We start from the raw sequence: 24,560 nt of genomic DNA on the forward strand, positions 1-24,560 counted from the left end.
GAAACACGTATTATAGGATTGGTATTTGAATCTCCTTTAAAAACAAAGAAAAAAGTGGTTTTGGGGGAAATCTACTTGGGGGCGAAGGTGAAAAGGAGTTGAATTCCTTTTATGAGCACACATACCTCAAAAACTGAAGATGTTAGAGTCGCGATAATTGGTATTTAGAAGATCCTTCACTATTAAAGAAACAAGTACTTTTCAACGGGAAATTCACTTAGGGGCTGGGGGGAGTGTGATAGGAAGTGAAAAAAGTGAATTCTTTTTATGGGGATACTTATATCTCAGAACTGAAGGTAACAGACGTGAACATTGTTATTTGGAATCTCCTTTAAACATAAGGAAACACGCCTTCTTTTTTTCGGGGGGGGGGGAGGGGTGTAAATCAACATCGGTGGGGTGAAAAAAGGTGTTGAGACCAATTGATTTTTCTGTTTATAATGTACTTATTCCGATCATAAACTAATCATTTTTAATCTTTCCTGGGTTCGTTTTCAAAAACCATTTTTTCCTTTGGAGAACATAAAGTTAGAATACAGTAGATTCTCCTGGCATATACATAAAAATTTAAACTCATTTGAAATACACGATAGGAATGATATTGACCGTGCAATTGCTTACCTTTATAATAAGGTCAATAATGCACGGAAGTATATCATTCGTGTCGCCAGTGAGCTTGCATCCGGGAGACCGTGGGTTCGAATCCCACTGTCGGCAGTCCTGAAGATGGTTTCCCCTGGTTTCCCATTTTCACACCAGGCAAACGCTGGGGCTGTACCTTAATTAAGGCCACGGCCGCTTCCTTCGAACTCCTAGGCCTTTCCTATCCCATCAACGACATAAGACCTATCTGTGTCCGTGCGACGTAAAGCCCGTAGCAAAAAAAAGGAATTTCGTGTCGCCAGAAATCTCGCGCACTTGCCTACGCGCGACGATGGTGCTGGTCTCATTGTCAGCATTGACAATGGCAGCAGATGTAATTTACTGCCACGTATCGGTTTTGCATTTTTCTGTGGGTTCCAGACCATGAATATTAATAATAATAATAATAATAATAATAATAATAATAATAATAATAATAATAATAATAATAATAATAATAATAATAATAATAATAATAATGTTCTGGACCGTCGACAAAATGTGCAGACCGCGCTGGAAACGGGTCCTAGTGGAGTAATGACTACGATTGCAGACCGGCCGCGGATTCGGTACCGCCAAGGCCCCCAAGATGACACCACGTCGGATCTCCTCAAGAATTTGATCCATATTAAAAATGCTTGTAGGAAAATATTTAGGGACCCAACTGACCGGGTGGAATACCTGGACCTAGCCCGGGAAGTACGAAATCTATTGCTGGAAAGAAAGATTGAAAATGGGGGGTACTTTGCCGTAATCTCTCAGAAAATGAGTCAGATCACGAATTTTGGCGGATTCTCTGAGAAAACGAGTTAGATCGCGAATTTCGGCGGATTATACACTGACTGACAGAGCAAATGCAACACCAAGGAGGAGTGGTTCGAAAGGGATGAAAGTTGGGGAAAAACAGAGACGGCACGGACGAATAATTGATGTTTATTTCAAACCGATATGCAGGTTACACAATGCGCACGGCATCGACTCAGTAGGATGTAGGACCACCGCGAGCGGCGATGCACGCAGAAACACGTCGAGGTACAGAGTCAATAAGAGTGCGGATGGTGTCCTGAGGGATGGTTATCCATTCTCTGTCATCCATTTGCCACAGTTGGTCGTCCGTACGAGGCTGGGGCAGGGTTTGCAAACGGCGTCCAATGAGATCCCACACGTGTTCGATTGGTGAGAGATCCGGAGAGTACGCTGGCCACGGAAGCATCTGTACACCTCGTAGAGCCTGTTGGGAGATGCGAGCAGTGTGTGGGCGGGCATTATCCTGCTGAAACAGAGCATTGGGCAGCCCCTGAAGGTACGGGAGTGCCACCGGCCGCAGCACATGCTGCACGTAGCGGTGGGCATTTAACCATTTAACGTGCCTTGAATACGCACTAGAGGTGACGTGGAATCATACGCAATAGCGCCCCAAACCATGATGCCGCATTGTCTAGCGGTAGGGCGCTCCACAGTTACTGCCGGATTTGACCTTTCTCCACGCCGACGCCACACTCGTCTGCGGTGACTATCACTGACAGAACAGAAGCGTGACTTATCGGAGAACACGACGTTCCGCCATTCCCTCATCCAAGTCGCTCTAGCCCGGCACCATGCCAGGCGTGCACGTCTATGCTGTGGAGTCAATGGTAGTCTTCTGAGCGGACGCCGGGAGTGCAGGCCTCCTTCAACCAATCGACGGGAAATTGTTCTGGTCGATATTGGAACAGCCAGGGTGTCTTGCACATGCTGAAGAATGGCGGTTGACGTGGCGTGGCGTGCGGGGCTGCCACCGCTTGGCGGCGGATGCGCCGATCCTCGCGTGCTGACGTCACTCGGGCTGCGCCTGGACCCCTCGCACGTGCCACATGTCCCTGCGCCAACCATCTTCGCCACAGGCGCTGCACCGTGGACACATCCCTATGGGTATCGGCTGCGATTTGACGAAGCGACCAACCTGCCCTTCTCAGCCCGATCACCATACCCCTCGTAAAGTCGTCTGTCTGCTGGAAATGCCTCCGTTGACGGCGGCCTGGCATTCTTAACTATACACGTGTCCTGTGGCACACGACAACACGTTCTACAATGACTGTCGGCTGAGAAATCACGGTACGAAGTGGGCCATTCGCCAACGCCGTGTCCCATTTATCGTTCGCTACGTGCGCAGCACAGCGGCGCATTTCACATCATGAGCATACCTCAGTGACGTCAGTCTACCCTGCAATTGGAATAAAGTTCTGACCATTCCTTCTTGGTGTTGCATTTGCTCTGTCAGTCAGTGTATATAAAACGTTAAGCATTCATTTATAAATTTTATTATAATACGGTAGCGAAGCACGGGTATCTTGCTAGTCATTATTAAAAAATTACTACCATTTTAAAATTATTCCTTGCTCTTGATATTAAACGAGAATTAACACACTGGGTTATCAGAGTTTTATATGCATTTGGGGAACTGGATAGCACGTCATTTCATCGTAGCAATCCCGTCAAATATTATTACGTCACAGCTACTTACTAATACATTTGAACCGGAATATAGTACTCTTCACGTCAGGTGAGTTCTTATTTTACTGAATACATAATAACAGAAAGAAATATAATTAAGGAAATGGTGTGTTTACTCACAGTACAGGTGAGAAACTAACAATGAACAAAGACATAAATTACCAGGCAGGTTATAGTCATGAAGGTTGAAGATTAGTGCTTGTCTTACGTAAGTCTCAAATGTAGTATTCCTGTACAAATTCGTGGACGAGAGAAGATTATAAAGCCCACAATGCGCTTTAATTATGTTTATGTCCGACTCCATAGCTAACTAGTTAACATGTTGGCATTTGGACGAAGGGGCTGGCCCTGTGGTGTAGGGGTAGCGTGCCTGCCTCTTACACGAAGGCCCCAGGTTCGATTCCCGTCCAGGTCAGGGACTTTTACTTGGACCTGAGGACTGGTTTGAGGTCCACTCAGCCTACGTGATTAGAATTGAGGAGCTATCTGACCGTGAGATAGCGGAACCGGTCTCGAAAGCCAAGAATAACGGTCGAGAGGATTCGTCTTGCTGACCAAACGACACCTCGTAATCTGCAGGCCTTCGGGCTGACCAGCGGTCGCTTGGTAGGTCAAGGCCCTTCAAGGGCTGTAGTGCCATGGGGTTTGTTTGTTTCATTTGAACGAAGGGAGCTGGGGTTCGGTTCCTGGCTGATTCGGAAAAGTTAACTTTTGTTTGTTTCCCCCGCTCCTTTCTCTAGGACTAGGTGGTTGTACCGTCCTTAGCATTAGATTTCATCCTAGGTAGGAACCATTCTCTCAGACGTGCATGTTTCTCATGAGCGCCCACTCGAAAGACTTGCACCAAGGCCTCTCCGGAGGCCACTCGCCATTAATTAATGTTTATGTGTCATTCTTACAGAGTGTGTAACATATCTTAATAACTTTAGGTATGAAACTCATCTTGGACTTCGTTCCCAACCACTCAAGTGACGAACATGAGTGGTTCGTGAAAGGAACCAACCCAGACGATCCCGACTTCGCTAAATACAAGCAGTACTACGTGTGGCGTGATGCTAAGGAAGATGGATCTCCTCCAAATAACTGGGTAAGTGAATGACGAATGTCTAATGAAATATCTCTTCCTTTCTTTCCTTTTTTTCCGCGGAATGACCGGTCCTTCCCGTAGACTATTTCAGGTTTATTTTATCTGTCAGTATCTAGGAGTTATGTGTTACCCTAATTTAAATGCCCAACAAATGAGAGGAATGAGAATTTTCAAAACCGATAACCGATTCCTTCCCAGACCTCATCTAAATTACAAACTATAACGCGAACTAAACAGTAACAGAGAGCGCATACATTTCATCCATGCATGCAATGTGAAGGTCAATTGATGACCACAGAGTTCATCACTCTTAAGTAGAAAAAACTGTCTGCAATTAATGCTTTAAAACCGATATAATCACTAAAAATACTCCGGGAAGGACAGTCCATATGTGTGTTACTCTGATTTTATCAACGACATTTCGACAGATAGGTTCCTTGAAGATGAAAATTATGGCAGTGTTCATGCAGAGAAGTGGAAGAACGTATCTAAAATACATGCGGAATATGTCATCGCGGCACTTGTCTGTAATTACTGCAATTTCTTTGATAGTTGACAGTGAAATTTGAACTAATTGAAAGAAGCCTTTGTTTAACGAAAATTAACATTTAAGTCATCTGTATATAACTTATTATGGAAATATATCTAGTTGTAATTGATCCGTTTGACAATGCTGAAAAGAATAAGCCAAACATAATCATGTCAAATCGGGCGACTTAAGTTTGACAAAGTGTATCCTAAGTAGATATTAATTTAAATGAAATTTCTGTCAGATATTGGTTTTGAAGGGCGTAAGACAGTGTGTTCCGTCTGTTCTGCACACCCTGTCATATAATGTCGCATATAAAAGTTTAATTATGACACTTCAGTGTTTTTTCGACTCAATGAACTAAAACTCAGCAATATGTTGCTGGTTTCTCTGCCATCTGTAAAAGTAAATCGGATTTTCGAAACTGGCTGCAGCCACTATAATTCTTAAATTCTTAATTTTGGAGATATTAGGTAGTGTAGTGCTTATAAGATTTGTGGTGATTCAATAGGGTGCATTTGATACACACCCACTAAAACACACGGAATACAGAAGTTAGCAGCTTATGATCCTCAACTCTATAAGAAAAACGTATTTTGCATGCTCGCAGAGGTTGAATGCGCAGAATATATAAGACATTAATAGAACGATACACATGCAAATAGCTCGAGTATTCAAATCAACATACTATATCATTGTTATCGGTCACCATGGGCGCCCGCAAGGGGGGGCAAGGGGGGGCACTTGCCCCCCCCCTGGATTTCTAATAGGGTTGATGTTCAATTGTTTAATATCATACCAGATTATACAGTGAGTCATCTAAACATCTGTTATAACCGGAAATTTCTGTAAACGATTTAATGTTGCTGACGTTATATTGGTTTTTATATTTAAGAAAAATATTCTAATAATGTCATACAATAGGCTACTAATGGAAATATTGCTTCAGTTTCCAATGTAGTTACGCCTACCCTAGTTTTATGTACCGTATGTTTCCATTACACTAATCATCATCATGAGTGCCGACTAACTACTTTTGCCACCCCTCGTACGGTACCTTAGGAATTTGTCCTCGGCAGTGACCATAAGGGAAAGCACGTTCTGGAGATATTTTTATACATTACCACACCTCTAGCGAAGTTCAACCCCCTAAACCAAGGTCGTGTTTGCTGACTGGTAAGACATTAGTCCAGTAAGGTCGTGCTTACAAAGCGGATTATTTATTGTGCTCTCGCCTAATTTTACGCCGTTTCATCTTACCGCAATCTTTGTTCGTGCTGCGAAATTCTGTATATTGTTATTTTTAAGGCGTGCAATAATACGGTAGCTAATTTCTTGTGAACAAAGTGACGATTGCTATAAGAGAATGGTAGCCTGCCATTGTTGTCGTACAGTAGGTTCTTAACTTGTAGTGTTAAATCATCTACAATCGAATCATTGTATAATAGTTCAGTGATTCTGGGATGTTTGTGTTGTTATCAAAGCGGCTATTAGAGTGAGAAGTGATTTAGTAATTTTTTTTCTATTTGATTTAACGGTTATAAGTTATTGCGAATACAATCAAACGATTTAGCGACTTTTATGCATTAGAAATGGATATAAGACGGTTTTTCAAAAAGGCTAAACTTAGTAACTTAAGTGAAGGGGCTGGAAGTTCTGAGGAAATAAGTGCGTCAAGTGACAGTGTTGAGCAGAACAAAGAGTACAGTGTTCGCGAACTGGAATCTAAACTTAGTAACTTAAGTGAAGGGGCTGCAAGTTCTGAGGAAATAAGTGCGTCAAGTGACAGTGTTGAACAGAACAAAGAGTGCAGTGTTCGCGAACTGGAATCTAAACTTAGTAACTTAAGTGAAGGGGCTGCAAGTTCTGAGGAAATAAGTGCGTCAAGTGACAGTGTTGAACAGAACAAAGAGTGCAGTGTTCGCGAACTGGAATCTTCACAAGATATAGAACAATGCTGTGATAAAGCGGAACTGCAAGGGGGGATTATTAACGAAGTATTTCTGAAAGATGAAAGTGACAGAAAAGACATTGGCATGTTCTTAATGCAGGAAAATATATGTGACACTCTTAAGTATGAATTATTGTTAAAACCATGGGTCCCACAAGTAACCTACGATTTTAAAGGTGATTTGCGAGCTGGAACCAGCCGCGCTTTCAGACACCAGTGGTTGAAGGATTATTCTACGTGGCTCTGCTATTCTCGTGAACTGAAGGGTGCTTTATGCCGAACGTGTGTTCTGTTTAAGCCGAGCGTTAAAAGAGGTCTTCAAGGTTCATTCATTACGAAACCTTTCACAAAATATAAGGACTTCAATGCCAGCGCCAAAGACCATATAAAATCAAACTTGCATAGAGAATCATCAGAAAAGGCGAAAAACTTTGTGGACATCTACGAAGGAAGGCAACTCACGGTGGCTGATCAAATAAATAGTAGTCTCCACCATCAGATTGAACAAAATAGAAAGAAGCTGGAACCAATTTTGTCAACTATCATTTTCTGTGGCACCCATGATATATCACTTCGAGGGAAAACTTCAGACAGCGGAATTTTCCATGATTTATTGGAATTCCGTCTTGAGGCGGGAGATGCTCAACTACAAGAACACCTCTCAAATTCTGCAAAAAATTCCAAGTACACTTCTCATCGAATTCAAAATGAAATGATAAGATTTTGTGAACAGGAATTACGAGAGATACTGGTTACGGAAGCAAATTCATGCAATGCTTTCTCTGTTATTGCTGACGAGACAGCTGACATATCTGGAACCGAACAGCTGTCTATTGGAATTCGGTTCGTCAAGAATACATCTAGTTATGATTTGAAAGTATGTGAAGAATTCCTTGGGTTTCAGCCTTTGGAAGAAATGAATGCCAAGTCAATCGCAAATTCAATTTTGAATTTTTTAACAAGCTCTGGTCTGGATTTAACCAAACTATGTGGTCAAGGATACGACGGTTGTGCTACTATGGCAGGACGTGAAGGTGGAGTTGCAAAATTAATACAAGATAGGTATCAAAAGGCTATTTTCTGTCACTGTGCTAGTCATAAACTTAACCTGGTAATAAACGACCTCAATGAACTCTCTGTTGTGAATAATGCGGCAGGTACCATCAAGGAAATAATTAACTTTTTTCGTGAAAGTCCACTCCGAAGAAAGCAGATCTGTAACTTGCCTCTTTTCTGTGAAACACGATGGTCCTCAAAGTACAAAAGCATTAGGCTCTTTTCAGAAAACTTTTCCAGTATCATGAAGGCTCTCGAAAATATTTCTAACTGCCGAAGTTTCAATTCCAAGACTCGACAACGTGCACATAATCTTCACTGTTCAGCATCGAACTTGGCCTCTATTGTTGCAATTCACGTAATGTCAAAATACAGTGGCATTTTAGAACCCGTAACAAACTCCCTTCAAGCGGAAGGACTGGAGCTCTTCAAAGTTAGAGAACATATCTTGTTGCTACTGGACCTTTTTAAAAAGCAACGATCAGACGCAATTACCCACTTTCAAAGAAGAATGGTAGATGCTGAGGACACAGCTTCTAATAGTGGATTTGAAATAACGATCCCTCGCCTCGCTGCCAAGCAGCGTCACAGGGCGAACCACAATGAAACTATGGCCGAGGACTATTACAGAGTTTCAATCTACATTCCCTACATGGACTCACTGATAAAGTCTCTAGAGTCGCGTTTTGGAGAACAAAACAAAACCATACTGATGCTGTATTCTCTCCATCCTTGTGTTATGAAGACATTAAGAAAGGTAGATTTTTTGCATTCCATGAAAGTTGTTTCTAATATCTACAACATAGACAGGTTAATGGTTGTCGCAGAGTTGTGGTATGACGTGTGGCAAACCAAGGACTGTAAACCAGATATGAATTTCCTGGAACTTTTAAAAGAAAGTAAGGATTTTTACCCAAGCGTAGGTGTTGTTTTAGAAATTTGTATATCCCTGCCCGCGACAACGTGCACAGCGGAGAGGAGTTTCAGCACGCTTCGTAGGGTGAAATCTTGGCTTAGATCAACAATGACAAACGATCGACTTAGTGGGCTTTGCATGCTGTCTTTGCACCGTGAAAGAATAGCCGAGGACAAACAGAAGTTTATTAAAAACGTTCTTACACGATTTTCCAGAGAAGCTCCTAGAAGAATGCAACTTCTCTTACCCGATTCTGTTGTTTAGGGATATATTACTTAAAAAAAATAATTTAAACTATTAATCAGATTTTAGCGTGGTTTACGTCCATTTTAATAAAAATGATGGATAATATTTGTCATGTGATAGATATGTTTTAATTGAATGAATTTGTATGCTGGAAATCGTATTACGAAACTAAGCCTTCATATTCCTAATGCTGCTAAATCAGTACAGATTTTTGATTCGTACTTTTTTCTTCTCATTTAAAGTAGACAGAACATTTGCGTAGCTAGTGCTTTTTATCACTGCCGTGAAACTAAGTGTGTGAGGAAATAAAATGAACATTACAAATTTTGTCATTCCGTACAAGTGTTTCATTATTCTAACAAGAGCACAGCAAGATATTCATGATTGGCTGTGAAGAAGAGGAAAAACGTGATGATCCACTGTAACGGTGAGTACAAAACTAGATTTTTTTAAAACATTTGGGAATATTATTTTTAAGTAACTGACAAATTATCCCATTGTGTGTGCTATTCGAATAATTAGCCAGGATGAGTTTTAGAGATATTTCTACAGTTGAATTTAACATAGTGACTTGGTATTATCTCAAAATATATCCATTTGTTTAGAAAATCCGATGGTGCGTCCACACCAAGATGTTTTTGTTAACTTTGTTAATAAACATTGTTAATGAACAATGTTCATGAACATTTCCGTGTGTTAATAAACAAAATAACGTGTTCATTAACTTTTCGAGCATGTTGCTAAACAAAATTTCTTTAACTTTTGTGAATGAAACTTTTCTTTAACATTTCGTGTTTTCGTTAACATTTCGGTTCGCACATGCGCAAAGACGCAATTAGAACACGCAAATTCGTAGCGCGGAATACTCAAAATCGAATTGATTCACCATACAAATACGTAAGTGAAGTGTAGGAGTCACCAGTTGTTACGAATCTTAAAAGTTCTACCTAGCCTAACATTAATAGAGATGGCATTCCGATAATTTGTATCATTTCTTGCAATTTCAGGCCCGATTACTGTCAACAGGAACTCAAAGTCATGTGGGGACATTCTCAGAAAATTTTGAAAACCTGCTGCATCATGAATTAAAAGTTCTTTTTTTAATTTGCTATTTGCTTTAAGTGCCGGCCCCGTGGTATAGGGGTAGCGTGCCTGCCTCTTACCCGGAGGTCCCGGGTTCGATTCCCGGCCAGGCCAGGGATTTTTACCTGGACCTGAGGGCTGGTTCGAGGTCCACTCAGCCTACGTGATTAGAATTGAGGAGCTATCTGACGGTGAGATAGCGGCCCTGGTCTAGAAAGCCAAGAATAACGGCCGAGAGGATTCGTCGTGCTGACCACACGACACCTCACAATCTGCAGGCCTTCGGGCTGAGCAGCGGTCGCTTGGTAGGCCAAGGCCCTTCAAGGGCTGTAGTGCCATGGGGTTTGGTTTGGTATTTGCTTTAAGTCGCACCGACACAGATAGTTCTTATTACGACGAATGGACAGGAAAGGCTTAGGAATGGAGAGAAAGCGGTCGTGGCCTTAAGGCACAGCCCCAGCATTTGCCTGGTGTGAAAATAGGAAACCACGGAAAACCATCTTCAGGGCTGCTGGCAGTGGGGTTCGAACCCACTACCTCCCGGATGCGAGCTCACAGCTGCGCGCTCCTAACCGCACGGCCAACTCGCCCAGTAATTAAAAGTTCTGACATAAGTGTCCTCTCCAAACTTAATTCTAAACGCTTTACCAATATTTTTCTTTGCCACACTGTGCGTCTGCGCTTTTCTCTAATTGCACTAGTTAAAATAATGAAAGCGGCAGCTATAGGTATGTTCTTCTTCCTGACCCTATCTATTGTAACCTCACAAACAATTTTGGTGTGGACACAATGTTAAAGAAGTTTGTTAACAAAAGTTTATTGACATATTGAGAAATGTTTTCGTTAACATTGTTTACTAACTTTGTTTCGTCAACATTGTTTATTAACTTTGGTGTGGACTAACCATAGTTAACATTACCAATTTAAGAATTGCTTGATTTCTAATTTTTGGAAATACGAACTGATCATTATATCATTTGTAACCATTTTAAGAACTCAACCTTTTGATAATGAATCACAGAAGAGGAAACACAAAATTTTGTGGTCAAAATCTCTGAACTAAAGGCTAAATATCCATTCATTCCGGCCATAAAGTAGCCAACGGTTTCAGAGCAGCAAAGCGCTGCAACGAAAATGGGTGGGGGTGGGGCTGCTTGCGCATCATCGTCATCTAGGTAGGTAATGAAACGAAATAATTTATCTTCTTTATAACAGGAAAGTTGATCTAGAAAAGTGTTAATGTGCCCCCCCCCCCCCTGGAAAATATCCTGCGGGCGCCCATGTCGGTCACCATGAATGAAAGCATACTGAAATTTTCTTCACTTTACATAATTTTACTTTGTTGGCGGAGTTTTTAGAAGCATATTAATTAATGGCACTTAATTAGTATTTTACCTTCCTCAAGTTCGAATTCAAACAGACTACCTAGTTTCGGATTCGTCTCTCATCCGAGACAACTAATAACCAAGGAATGCTTCTGACTTAACGGCAAAATTAATTTTCATTCCAGAACAGCGTGTTCGGTACAGGAGTACCTGGTGATGGGTGGCAATGGAACGAGAAGGTAGGACAGTACTACCTGCACCAGTTTGATGTTAAACAACCAGACCTAAACTACAGGAATCCAGAACTTGTGCAAGAAATGAAGGTAAGAGGATGACTGACTTGTACTATTCTTACGTTCAGTAATAGGTGAGCATTCAACTAATATGTTAGTATTGCAACAACTTTAGTTCAGCTCTGGGTAGTCAGCAAGTTTCTTAGGGTTTTCCTTAATACCTTATTTAACTCCAGGTCTAAAAGAATGAGTCTCAATAGCGTCTCTTTGTGGTAATAATCTTCCCTGCATGTTCATCCTCTTACAACAGCGATCGCAACTTGCGCGGACTGCCTTATAAAATCATTAACGAAAGGGGGGCTGATTTCGATGTTTGGCATCTTAAACTAACAATCATCCCTTCATTATTTAAAATGTACATGTTAAGGGCATCTTATTCTTCCTGACGCAGTCGACACTATGTGTGTGGATTAAAGCTGAGTTTTAGGGCTAGATGGCTTTCCTTACGCCAATCCCATGTAGGATGTATTCAGTATTGCATTTTTCTGTGCTGGTTAAAAGTGTGATGAGTTGTGTGTGTGTGAACGTGTGCAAGGGATTATATGAGATTATTTAAGAAGGTGTACCAAAGAGTGCAAGACACAGGAAGGCAAACAATAATGTAATAGCAAGGGAACACTTGTAGAAATTCGTAAATCAAGTACAAATGTGAAATGGAATAAAGCCGTAAGACAAAACATGAGAAACATCGGTGCATATTATGCAATAAAGATATGGAAGTGGAGCACCTACTCAAGGACTGCAAAGAAACAAGAAATATCCGAGAGAAGTATGTAGATGGGGAGGAGATAGAAGAATCGAAAATGAACCGGAACTTTACATTCTAGATAAGTTATAAAACATAGAGTAGAAGACACTAGGGAGAACAGCTAAACTGCGTACCATTATAAGGGGAATGTAGAAAAAAATCTAAAGTAGGTGAAAACAAAGGAGATATTTGTAACTAGTAGTAAGGATATGCATGTGGAGAGAAGAGCATTCTATTTATTCAGCCACTCATAAATGAACATAAGTACTTAGTTCCCGAGCGAGAGAAATGAATCAGGCGCAGATAAAATCTCCAGTCAGTGCGAAACCGACCACCAGGCTCTGTGAACTGGAAGCAACTAAGCTGACCATTCAGCCAATGAACTGGACCCCGCAAGTTACCCGTATTGTCAGTTCATACTGTATATAATTATGCTTCTGCATTTTTTAATTCTACAGAATACAATTTTAAGGATTTTTCATATTACAAACCAGCCAGTGTAGGATCAAAAATATCATATGGCCCTAAGAAAACCCAATTTATTGATATTATGTTGAATAGTAAAATTGAATTTACCAACAGGATTTTAATTTGAAGAATCGGAGCATACATTTACACCTGAAAATACATCAACGTGTTATGTGATAACTTTGACTTTTGAATTTTGACTTCATGAATATTACCGAAACCAAAAGGAACTAAAAGTTCTCAGGCTGTTTCCAGTCATTAGATCGGGTCAGGAATGGAATGAATGAAGCCACCATCTAGCGGCTAGGATTGGAATTATGGCCGCTATCGAAGCCTGTTGCATTCCTCTGAGGCAATGATTAATGATTGACAGATGAAATTAAATTTTAGGTTATTATATTGGAGAGTGTGGCTAGAATGAATGATGACAGGGAACACCGGAGAACTCGGAGAAAAGCATGTCCCACCTCTGCTTTGTCCAGCATAAGCCTCGCATGGAGTGAGCGGGATTTGAAGCACGGAACCCAGAGGTGAGAAGCCGGCGCGCTGCCACCTGAGCCACGGAGGCTCTCTAAACCGAATAAAGTGATTCAACATAAAACTGTCGCTCTAAACCTGAAAATCGAATCATGTTTTGCTAAAACGTACGGAATACTGGTAAATTTTCAATGAATGTAGTTTTAAAACACACGAGGTTTTATTGAACGTAGTTATTTTGAACATCCATTCCTTAATTCAAGTCTTTAAGATATAACACTGACTAAATGAAACAAAGGCATATCTATATATATATAAAATAACTTGTCCTGACTGACTGACTGACTGACTGACTGACTGACTGACTGACTGATTCATCATCGCCGAGCCAAAACTACTGGACATAAAGAAATGAAATTTTGGGGATATATTCATATTAAGATGTAGGTGCTCGCTAAGAGAGGATTTTTGGATATTCCGTCGCTAAGGGGGTGAAAAGGGGGGTGAAATTTTAAAATGAGTGTATCCATATCTCAAAACTTTAAAAGTTTACAGATGTAAAAATTGGTATTTAGAATCTTCTTTAAAATTAAGGAAACAAATATTTTTTGTTTTCAGAAAATCCCAATAGGTGGGGTGAAAAAGGGTGAAAATGGGGGAAAATGGGTTGAATGCCTTTAATCAGGATACCGGTACTTATATCTCAGAAACTGAAGATATTACAGACCTGAAAATTGGTACATTTGGTCTCTTTTAAAAATAAAGAAACACGTATATTTTTGTTTTTGGAAAATCCAATTAATGGGAGGGTGAAAATGGGGGGATTTTTAAAATGAGTGATTCTATATCTCCAAACTTTTAAAGTTTGCAGATGTAAAAATTGGTATTTAGAATCTTCATTAAAAATAAAGAAACACGTATTTTTTTTGTTTTCGGAAAATCGCAATAGGAGGAGTGAAAAGGGGTGAAAAAGGGGTCGAATGCATTTCATGAGTCTACTTATATTTCAGAACCTGAAGATATTACAGACCTGAAAATTGGTGTTTGGGATCTTCTTTAAAAATAAAGAAACACATATTTTTGTTTGTGGAAAATCCAATTAATGGTGGAGGGGGTGAAAAGGGGGTGATTTTTTAAAATGGGTGTATCTATATCTCAAATATTTTAAAGTTTATAGATGTAAAAATTGGTATTTAGGATCTCCTTTAAAAATAAAGAAACACGTATTCTTTTGTTTTCGGAAAATCCTAATAGGAAGGCTGTAAAACGGTTAATAATGGGTTGAATGCCTTTAATGAGGCTACTTATATTTCAGAACCTGAAGATATTACAGACCTGAAGATTGGTATTTTGGATCTTCTTTAAAAGTAAAGAAACACGTATTTTTTTCGTTTCTGGAAAACCCAAATATTGTAGGGTGAAATGGGGTGGGAATTTTTTAAAATGAGTGTGTCTACAACTTAAAACTTTAAAATTGACAGATGTAAAAATTGGTAGTTCGAATCTCCTCTAAAAATAAAGGAACACGTATTTTTTTGTTTCCTGTAAATCCCAATAGGAGGGGTGTAAAAGGGTGAAAAATGGGTTGAATGCCTTTAATGAGGATACATATATCTCAGAAACGAAAGATATTACAGACCTGAAAATTGGTGTTTGGGATCTCCTTTAAAAATAAAGAAACACGTATTTTTTAGTTTTTGAAAAATCCAATTAATGGCGGTTAAACAGGAGTGACAAATTGGGGTGAATTTTTTGAAAGACTATATCCACAGAATATCTTGGAAACGTAAAATGTTACAGACGTAAAAAGTGGGTGTTTGGAATCTCCTGTAAATGTAAAGAAAGAAAGGTGATTTGTTTTTGGAAACTCCGCTTAAGGGGAACTCAAAAGGGGTGAAATTTTAAAATGAGAATTTTTACAGTATATCTAAAAAAACTTAACATGTTACAGAAGTGAAAAATGGTATTTTTTATCTCTATTAAACATAAAGAAGCGTGTATTTTTAGTTTCCGGAAATACCACTCGGGTGGAAAGGAGGGGGGGGGGGTTAAAGTGACTGAAAATGGTGTTGAATTCTTTTAATTAGCCTACTGATATCTCAAAAATGAAGATGTTACAGGCGTGAAATTTGATATTTACAATCTGCTTTAAAAGTAAAGAAACACGTATTCTCGGAAAATCCCTTGAAGGCGGGGGGGGGGGGTGGGGGTGAAAGAATTGAAAAATTAATTGACTTAATTCTATGAGAATACATACATCTAAAAATATAAAGTTGTTACAGACGTGGAAATTCGTATTTGGATCTCCTTTAAAAACAAAGAAAACGCATTTGGTGGGGAAACCATCTTGGAGGGCGGGAGTGTAAAGGAGTTGAATTCCTTTCACGAGGACACATAAATCAAAAACTCTGAAGAAGTTAGAGTCGTGATAATTGGTATTTAGAAGATCCTTTACTATTAAAGAAACAAGTATTTTTTGAGGGGATAATTCACTTCGGGGGGGGGGAAGTATTGTGAAATGAAGTAAAAAAAGTAAATTATTTTTATGGGGATACTTATATCCCAAAACTGAAGGTAATAGACGTGAACATTGGTGTTTGGAATCTCCCTTAAACATAAAGAAACAAGCATTATTTTAAAATTTTTTTTTTGGGGGGGGGGGGAGCGGCGGTAAATAAACTTAACGGCGGTGGGGTGTAGAAGGAGGTGTATCCAATTGATTTTACTGTTATTAATGTACTTATAAGTATCCTCCGTTGCTCAGGCGGCAGCGCGCCGGCCTCTCACAGCTGGGTGCCGTGGTTCAAATCCCGGTCACTCCATGTGGCATTCGTGCTGGACAAAACGGAGGCGGGACAGGTTTTTCTCCGGATACTCCGGTTTTCCCTGTCATCAGCCATTCCAGCAACACATAATAGTAACAATAAAAAAATAATAATATACCGGACCGTCGTCAAATGTGCGGACCGCGCTGGTAACGGCTCCTGGACAAATGACTAAGAATGCAGTCCGGCCGCGGGTTCAGTGCCGCCAAGGCACCCAATATGACACCAAACCGGATCTCCTGAAGGATTTTATCCATATTAAAAATGATTATAGGAAAAGATGGCAAAGATTTACGGACCCAACTGACCGGGAGGAATACCTGAGACTAGCGCGGGAAGTACGAAATCGATTGCTGGAAAGGAAGATTGAAAAATGGGAGGAAACGTGCCGTGAAATAATAGAAAACCAGTCAGATCGGGAATTTTGGTGGATTCTCGCGGAAAACGAGTCAGTTCGCGAATTTCGGCGGATTATATATCTAAAACAATAAGCATTCAATTATAAATTTCAGTATAATACCGTAGCAAAGCACGGGTATCTTGCTAGTATTGAAATATGTGTTCAAATATCCATATATTTCGCAAATGACTGATATCCGTGCTATTTCTCATCTGTATATTATAAATTTGTAACTTTTGTCACTATATACTGAAGGTAACCCATTCGTGATATTGTCATATTGACATGCGTATTTTTAGTGTCATTGTAAATTCACAGTATGGGGTCTTGCGGACATTATTTTTATCGCCACCTTTTTGTTCTGAAAGTTCTTCTACTCCCTTTCCTTCTACGTATGGCTTGTAGGTTGTCTCTCTTGAGTATCCAACCATACTTAGCAAGCATGCTAATGTTCCATCGTAATAGGTAGTCTCTATCAACCTCCTTTAAATCTTTATGGGACTTTTCACCGTGTTCTTCGCATGTCGAACCCACATTATCGGGGAAGAAATCAAAGTGTGAGCGTGATATTTGGACTTTCAGATAGGGTTACCAGACGACAACGGCTCGAAAGCAGGACTTTTGAGTTCCAAAAGCAGGACAAAACCAGGACAGCATTAAAATTGCTTAATTTTTTTGTTAAAACCATTTATTTCGTGTACCTTATTCACATTGCTTGGCTACAAGTGAAGTCTCGAAAGCAGGAATGTCACTGACAACTTATTCATGTTGATTGTACTTATCAGAGCTACTTATTTTATTGAGAAACTCTTTATTGTCTTTTAAATAGTCATAAAACTGGTTACAAGTGAACTCTTTCATGTTAAATTTCACTGACACCAACCATTTCACAGAGTCAACATTTAACCTGTTTCTTTCTTTGGTCCACTGTGCATTTATTAAAGAAAAAAGTTCTTTCGACGTTGGCGTTATGTGCAGGAATTGCAAAATACACTTCTTCCAATTTCATTAGCTCGGAAGCACATGTAATATTGACACTATTTAGAAAACCAGCACAATTTTTATGGACTGGTTCCTTCAAGAAATTTTCATTCTGCTTTTGCATTTCAGCATACTTTTGAAGATTTACAAATTGGTCAAATAATCTAACATCATCAATGTGTACACCTTTAGCACTAAGATATTTAACAGTATCTTCAAGGTCAGTCCAGTTGAAGTCTGAAGTTAAGGTCATCCATTTAAAAGTACTGAATTCTTCAAGTGGTTGTAACCATTTTCCAAGGTACTCCAGGCATGCATTATATTTATCATGGACTTCTTTCATGAAGGAATCACTGTCTTCCTGCAACCCATCCTCCTTCAAAGTTTTCATCATTTCTTTCACTTTCATAGGAACAAAATTATTTGAAAAACAAGCTTGTAAAATGCCAACAGTTTCTTCAAGTGCCTGTTTCACTTCAATAATGGAATTATTCTCCTTTTCAACATGAAGAATGTTCTCTTGAAAGACTGACATTAAAGACTGGCAAAATATTAAATATATTTCACTTAACTTATTGCTGAAAAACTTGTTCAAAATTGTTGGCGGGTTATCCACAGACAGAAAATAAGACCGAAGAGCTGGATACATTTCAAGCCATCCTTTCAACAGCTGGAAAAAGTGACAACCAACGAGACTTTGTATGTTTCAATAAGGATTTGTAATTCACATCAGCAAATTCACAAAACCATTTTAGCTCTTCATACCTTACGGTGGATGTGAAAAGTAGTTGAACACTTTTAACACAATGCTTTCAACGTCAATCGACAATAAATCAACTCCATGTTGAACATAATTATGCAACACGTGTGCTGGGCAGCCTACTCCAATCAAGGTTTCATTAAGCTGAGATCTGAGGTTAGAAAATACATTATTATCTCCTCGTCTTTTCAGGCCACCAAAATTCGTATTGCACTTTTCTCCTCCAAAAGCAATGCACTTCTCCGAAATTTCATTTTGTTGCAGGACATCTAACACCACTGAATAGATTGTTGCAGCTTTTTCATTACTAACACTGTGTAGGTCAATTAACTTTCCTTGCAGCTCTCCATTCCTGTAGTCAAAATACTGCATGAGCACAGGAAACAGGTTTATATTCCCATGATTACTGTCATCCGTACAAACACCAATGTATTATACGTCTTTGGCTTGTTTAATGGCACTTTCTACACAGTGAGGTCCAAGTTTATTATTGACAATAGCCTCAGACTTTGTACGGGCACAGTGAATATTTTTCCCTATTTCAGAATCAGGAAATAATTTAGATGGAAGCTTAGACATACAATCCATAGTTTTGTAGCTCCCATGATGAACAGCATTGTGGTACACAAGAACTCCCTCTTCAGCAATCGCATTTTCGTTTAGTGATGTGCTTTTTGAAAAATGCCAACACATTATTTGAAGTTGAAGTTGATGCACTTTGAACATTAGCTTTATGTTTGCCCGTTGTAATGTGACTTTCTAAACCCATAGCTCTACGATTAGCCACAGAAACCTATGTTGCTAGTTTACATACTAGACACATGGCTCTTCGTCGGTGCGGACCTTTTTGAAGCATTTATATCTTTTCTCCAATTCAGCAGTGAACTTACACTTTCTTTTCCCCATAATACATTTAACGTACCAACAGATCACAACAGATACTGTAGAGTATATCACAAGGATTGTGGCACAACTAAGCAGCAATATGGACGAAAATTATTGGTCTTTAGCTTCCGTTAGCTGTAATATATGAGCTTCCTGATATCGGAAAAATGAAATAATCCTTCATTTAATGTTGATTAGGAGATAGTTTAACATTTTTCACAGATGTATGTATGACAGGCACCATCTTCGTTTAGTTTTATAAATACCCTTTACCACAACACCATGCCCCTTCTGTTTGAAACCTTTTTTATTCCTTATTAACATATTTTGAATAATTTCACAAGAAGTCTCACATTCTGACATAATAATCTGCTAGTCAATCAATCAATCAATCAATCAATCAATCAATCAATCAATCAATCAATCAATCAATCAATCAATCAATCAATCAATCAATCAATCAATCAATCAATCAATCAATCAATCAATCAATCAATCAATCAATCAATCAATCAATCAATCAATCAAAACAAGGAAATGGTGTCAAATTTACCTTCGAGAAAATCAAATGTTCCAAAATATGCCTTTCAATTATTGAAACTCAAAGTGGTAACGATGAATTCATTTGCATTTAATGAATCGTTTTCGGGAAGTATCTGTATGGAATCTGAAGTCGACAAGTGTAGGATTTAGTAAATCGAAAGCGGCGAACTGATTCAGGGCCTATGAAATTACCATGAGTGAAATAATCAGCTCTCTACAGTATGATAAGATAAGGCGCCTTTAGTAAAATAGCCTTCTGTATGTATCTCAGTCATGCCCATCCATTACTTCACATCGGGCGAGTTGGCCGTGCGGTTAGGGGCGCACAGCTGTGAGCTCGCATCCGGGAGATAGTGGGTTTGAACGCCACTGTCGGCAGCCCTGAAGATGGTTTTCCATGGTTTCCCATTTTCACACCAGGGGCTGTACCTTAATTAAGGCCACGGCCCTTCCTTTCCATTCCTAGGCCTTTCCTGTCCCATCGTCGCCATAAGACCTATCTGTGTCGGCGCCATGTAAAGCACTCCAGAGTTTCCCGTTGGGAATTAAAAAGGAGTAGAGTAAAAAAAAAAATGATTGTAGATGGTAAAGTTACAGTAGAAAATATGTATCTACTCTAAGTTTTAAGTACGGTGATGTATCTTGTCCATTGACATCTTGGGAACTCATTATCACAAGTGATATTCACGAAAATCAAATTTTTTTTCCTCGTACAATTCTATGACCGATCATTAATATCATTCAATTTTACTTTTCCCTAATGTGATTGTTCCTCTCATTGCGCAGGACGTCATTACATTTTGGCTAGACAGAGGAGTGGACGGCTTCCGTGTAGATGCTATTCCCCACCTTTTTGAGGACTCGGAATGGAGAGACAACCCACCGAACAGCAACGAACGGGTTACAAATCAACCTGAGACGTACGATATGGTGGAGCAGTGGCGCACTCTGGTGGACAAGTATCCTGATAAGTAAGTGAAATACTGAGTGTTTGTAACAATGAAGTATACCTCTGTGATTCAATACGCTTGAGAGAAAAAAGGCCTGGAAGATTAATTCACTTCGTAGGTCACATTTCACTGTAAGATCTCTTAGTCAACCCTTTTTCTGCCCCAGCAGTGTAAACTTTTCGAGGTCTCCATATTCTTTCACATCGCCACCTTCCGTGGCACTTCTAATTCCTTAGCCCAATGGCTCTCAAGAATTACCTCTGGCCCCCCTGGTGGGAGAAAATACTGACCGACATTGTTTTTCACTTTGTTATTTTGTTCATGTCATAAGTGTCTACTAAATACTAAAGTATCACAATATTAGATTAACAGTAAAACAATGCATTTGTATAGTTTCCTAATATAATTATACTGAAATGAAACACTATTTAAGTAACAAAGAACCATTTTTCCTGTATAGGAAATCAAACATTTGAATATCATACTTCAGTGTGATGCCTTTGAGAACAATATGTTATCAAACCGTGGTGCAGTATCAGGAATAGGAACTCTTAGTTTATCTTTCCTGGCCTTTTCCTAATCACGCGGGATCGGCACTATTGTGGATTAAGGCAAGTTTTACGGTCGGATGCCTTTCCTGATGACGACCGTATTTGGAGGGATGTATCCATTACTGCGTGTTTGTATGGCGGTTGTTAGTAGACGAATATGTGGGTTAAGACTTTCACGAACAACCAGACCCCGAACCAGAAAATTAGCTATTCGCAGTTAAAGTTCAAGACCCAGCCAGAAATCGAACCTTGGTCCCCCTGACCTGAAAACCAGTACGCTGACCATCCAGCGAAGGAGCCATACAAATAGTACCTGTTAAGGTATTTTACAATACATATGCTTGAACGATACTTCAGTTTAATCTATATGAATAAAGTTGTAGGGGTTCCGCTGCCTGTAAATTCGTTTGCTTTGAAAATTTTTCAGATATTTATCCGTTTTAAGTCAGCTCAGGACCATATCAGTGGCTTTTATTTTCCTTGTCTGTTTGTTCCACCATCACAGTGAAACGGCTGGACAGATCTCCACGAAACTTCATATTTAGAGTATACTCTTCCACGGGAAGGTTTTGATATACATATGACTTAAAAATCACTTAACAGGTTGGAAATTTTCACGAAAACCAGAACAGTTTTCTTTAATTTTCTTTTATACTATTGATATACTGCAAAATCCGTGGACTAGATATGAAACGCCACTTTATATACATAATTTCGCTTACTCTTCAAATGACGGAGAGAATTAGTATTTTCTGCGGGTTTCATGCTCTGCATTGACTGATCGACAGACCGAGAACGATCTTACCGGTTACCATGGCAACGTCTACGGCTGCTTGCCAGCAGGGAAGTGAAAAATGCCATTTTCATCACCATTCCTGTAAACTCGCGGTTGTTCCTTGGGTAGAAATTGAGACAGACGTCAAGCTGCCATTCTGCGGGATATTTGTGGAATAACGTTGGACATTACAAACGTCCTGGAATAGCACTAAGGGAGGCTGTTAATATTTATTAATATTTGAATATTTGAACTCTACCACAGAGTGTAGACCATTATTTCACACTGTAAAGTGTTGTCTGGCATTTGCTGTAACTTTTACGGTATTTCCCTTCTACTACTGTTTTCCGCTTTAATTTATTGCCTATTCTTTGCCTCTTTAGGCTTACGTAAAAGCACCATAAGTCATCATATCATCTATTACCAAAGAATCCCTGCGCGTAAATTTCTCATCTGCCACCGACTTCTTATATCCGAAACTCATGTCACCACAGTTTAGTGAAGCACATTTCATTTTCCAATACATGCACTTGGTATTTACATATTTGTCCTACCCGGTTGTCCTCAGTTATAATGTATTTTATATTAATTTCAACTTTCTTTACTGTATTAGTTTCTTCCTTAATTACTCCGTACGTATGCGAGTGCAAATCCTGGAACCTGGACTCTCTTTCCTTTGAAGAAAAATTCCAAACTTTTGGAATATAGGTTATAACATTTTGGCCCAGGAAAATATCGAAATAGGGATGCAATTTTAATGACGGTGCAGACCTTCGTTTCGGGGTAATTGGTGGCTAAACGCCAAGTCATATCACAAAACAGATAGCACAATCGTCATTCAATTAGGAGAGATCTACAACGTTGGTCCTATGACATTTTGTCGTACCTCGATCCCTTATAAGTTAGATAGCGCTGCATTTCTGGACTATAATCAATCTTTCCAACCCGATTTAGATTTTAATTAGGAAAAGGGGCCTTATTTATAAAGAAAACTCTCCATCGCTATTATGAATGACAGTTGACAAATGGGTCTGATGTTATAGTAGGTATTCCCTAACTTGTTTGTGAATGGCAGTAGAAACGTGGCCTGCCATTATCATCAAAACTTCCCCAATGCCCACCTTACATCGGAAACAACGTATGACGTTATCCCGGTTTTGTTTCTCGGTCAGCCGTAAAGAACATGCAATTTAATATCTCTTATTCACTGCGCGTACAGTAATTTACGCAGAAATCCGTGTACATGGTAGAATACCGTAGCAAAGCATGGGTGCATTTGCTAGTTGTTGATAAAGCAGAAAGGCCTGTCTAGAGCAAGTAAACTGCTTTTAACGGAATCAGAAATGAACAAATCAGTAAATCTGAACTGAAACGTTTAAAGCAAGAGAACATTCATCCCCAACCAAGCATAACCGTCGATCACCTCTACGTTTTACCCCTCTCTGACCAAAAGACGCCAATGAGATGGCACACTACTTTCAAATACAGGTATACGTAAGGTGGTAGCTGGAAGAGATTACGGCTGCTACCGATCAGTCAACACTGTCTTTGGAATACGGAAAGAATATTTTGTTAATTATTTGGAAAAACCTGTTAATGAAAGCTGGTTTTTTAAAACATGTCTTCTATTCATGTAATCTCTTGTGTATTTCTAATCGAATTTATTTCACCCTGTTTTTTTAATTGCGATGAAGTTTGCTACGGACCCCATTCCAGCACTCTGTGATGATTGCGGTCGAACTCCTTTAGAATCACTACCTGAGCTGACACCCCAATTCTCTGGGGTTTACAACTCCTTCTTTGATTAAGGATAAATTATCAATTATCTAAATTGGGCCGATGACCTAGCTGTTAGGCTCCTTAAACAACAAACAACAACAATTATCCAACATTATATGTATCATTTCAAAGAGTATTGCTTTATGTTTGGCAATATAATTTATCTGGTGGTTGTTCATTGAACTCTTTTCAATTTCATTCTTCCTCTCATAACAATTCTATTAAATGAAGAAATTATTTACATATATCCACGTGTTATATATTTTTGCGTTCAGTCTACAAGCCACCGTGAAATATCTAAGCCGCTTTACAGTTCTCAATTTGCAACTAGCCCTGTGCCCTTGTTTATTTCCTCAATTAGTGTAATTAAATAATAAAAATATAATGACATACCTGACAAATCATCCCCTGCGAACCATGTGGCCTTGACGCGGTGGGGTGGCTTGCGTGTCGCAATGAAGCAGATAGCCAAGCCGCAGGTGCAACCATATCGGATGGGTACCTGTTGAGGGAGTAGACTAAGGAATGGTTCATCGAAAGGGCGTAGCAACCTTTCGGAAATTGCAAGGGCGGCAGTCTAGATGATTGACTGATATGGCCTTGTAATAATACTCAACCTGGCTTAGCTGTGTTGATACTGCTACACGGCTGAAAGCAACAGGAAACTACAACCGTAACTAACTCCCGAGGACATGCAGCTCTCCCTATATGAATGATGTACTGATGATGGCTTCCTCCCGGGTAAAATATTCCGGAGGTAAACTAGTCCCCCATTCCGATCTCCGGGTGGGGACTAC

At 39.6% G+C, this 24,560-nt stretch overlaps 1 protein-coding gene across 1 annotated transcript in view; it reads left to right on the forward strand.

Moving 5' to 3' along the window:
- The window catches only part of LOC136863457 (maltase A1), a 69,406-nt gene that overhangs the window by 6,018 nt on the left and 38,828 nt on the right, over nucleotides 1-24,560 (forward strand). Inside the window, exons 3-5 of the mRNA XM_067139867.2 lie at nucleotides 4,065-4,222; nucleotides 11,514-11,651; nucleotides 20,495-20,679. Coding sequence (XP_066995968.2) covers nucleotides 4,065-4,222; nucleotides 11,514-11,651; nucleotides 20,495-20,679 — 481 coding nt within the window. The remainder of the gene's footprint in view (nucleotides 1-4,064; nucleotides 4,223-11,513; nucleotides 11,652-20,494; nucleotides 20,680-24,560) is intronic.

This window comes from Anabrus simplex, chromosome 1, assembly GCF_040414725.1.
Source record: "Anabrus simplex isolate iqAnaSimp1 chromosome 1, ASM4041472v1, whole genome shotgun sequence".
Lineage (NCBI taxonomy): Eukaryota > Metazoa > Arthropoda > Insecta > Orthoptera > Tettigoniidae > Anabrus > Anabrus simplex.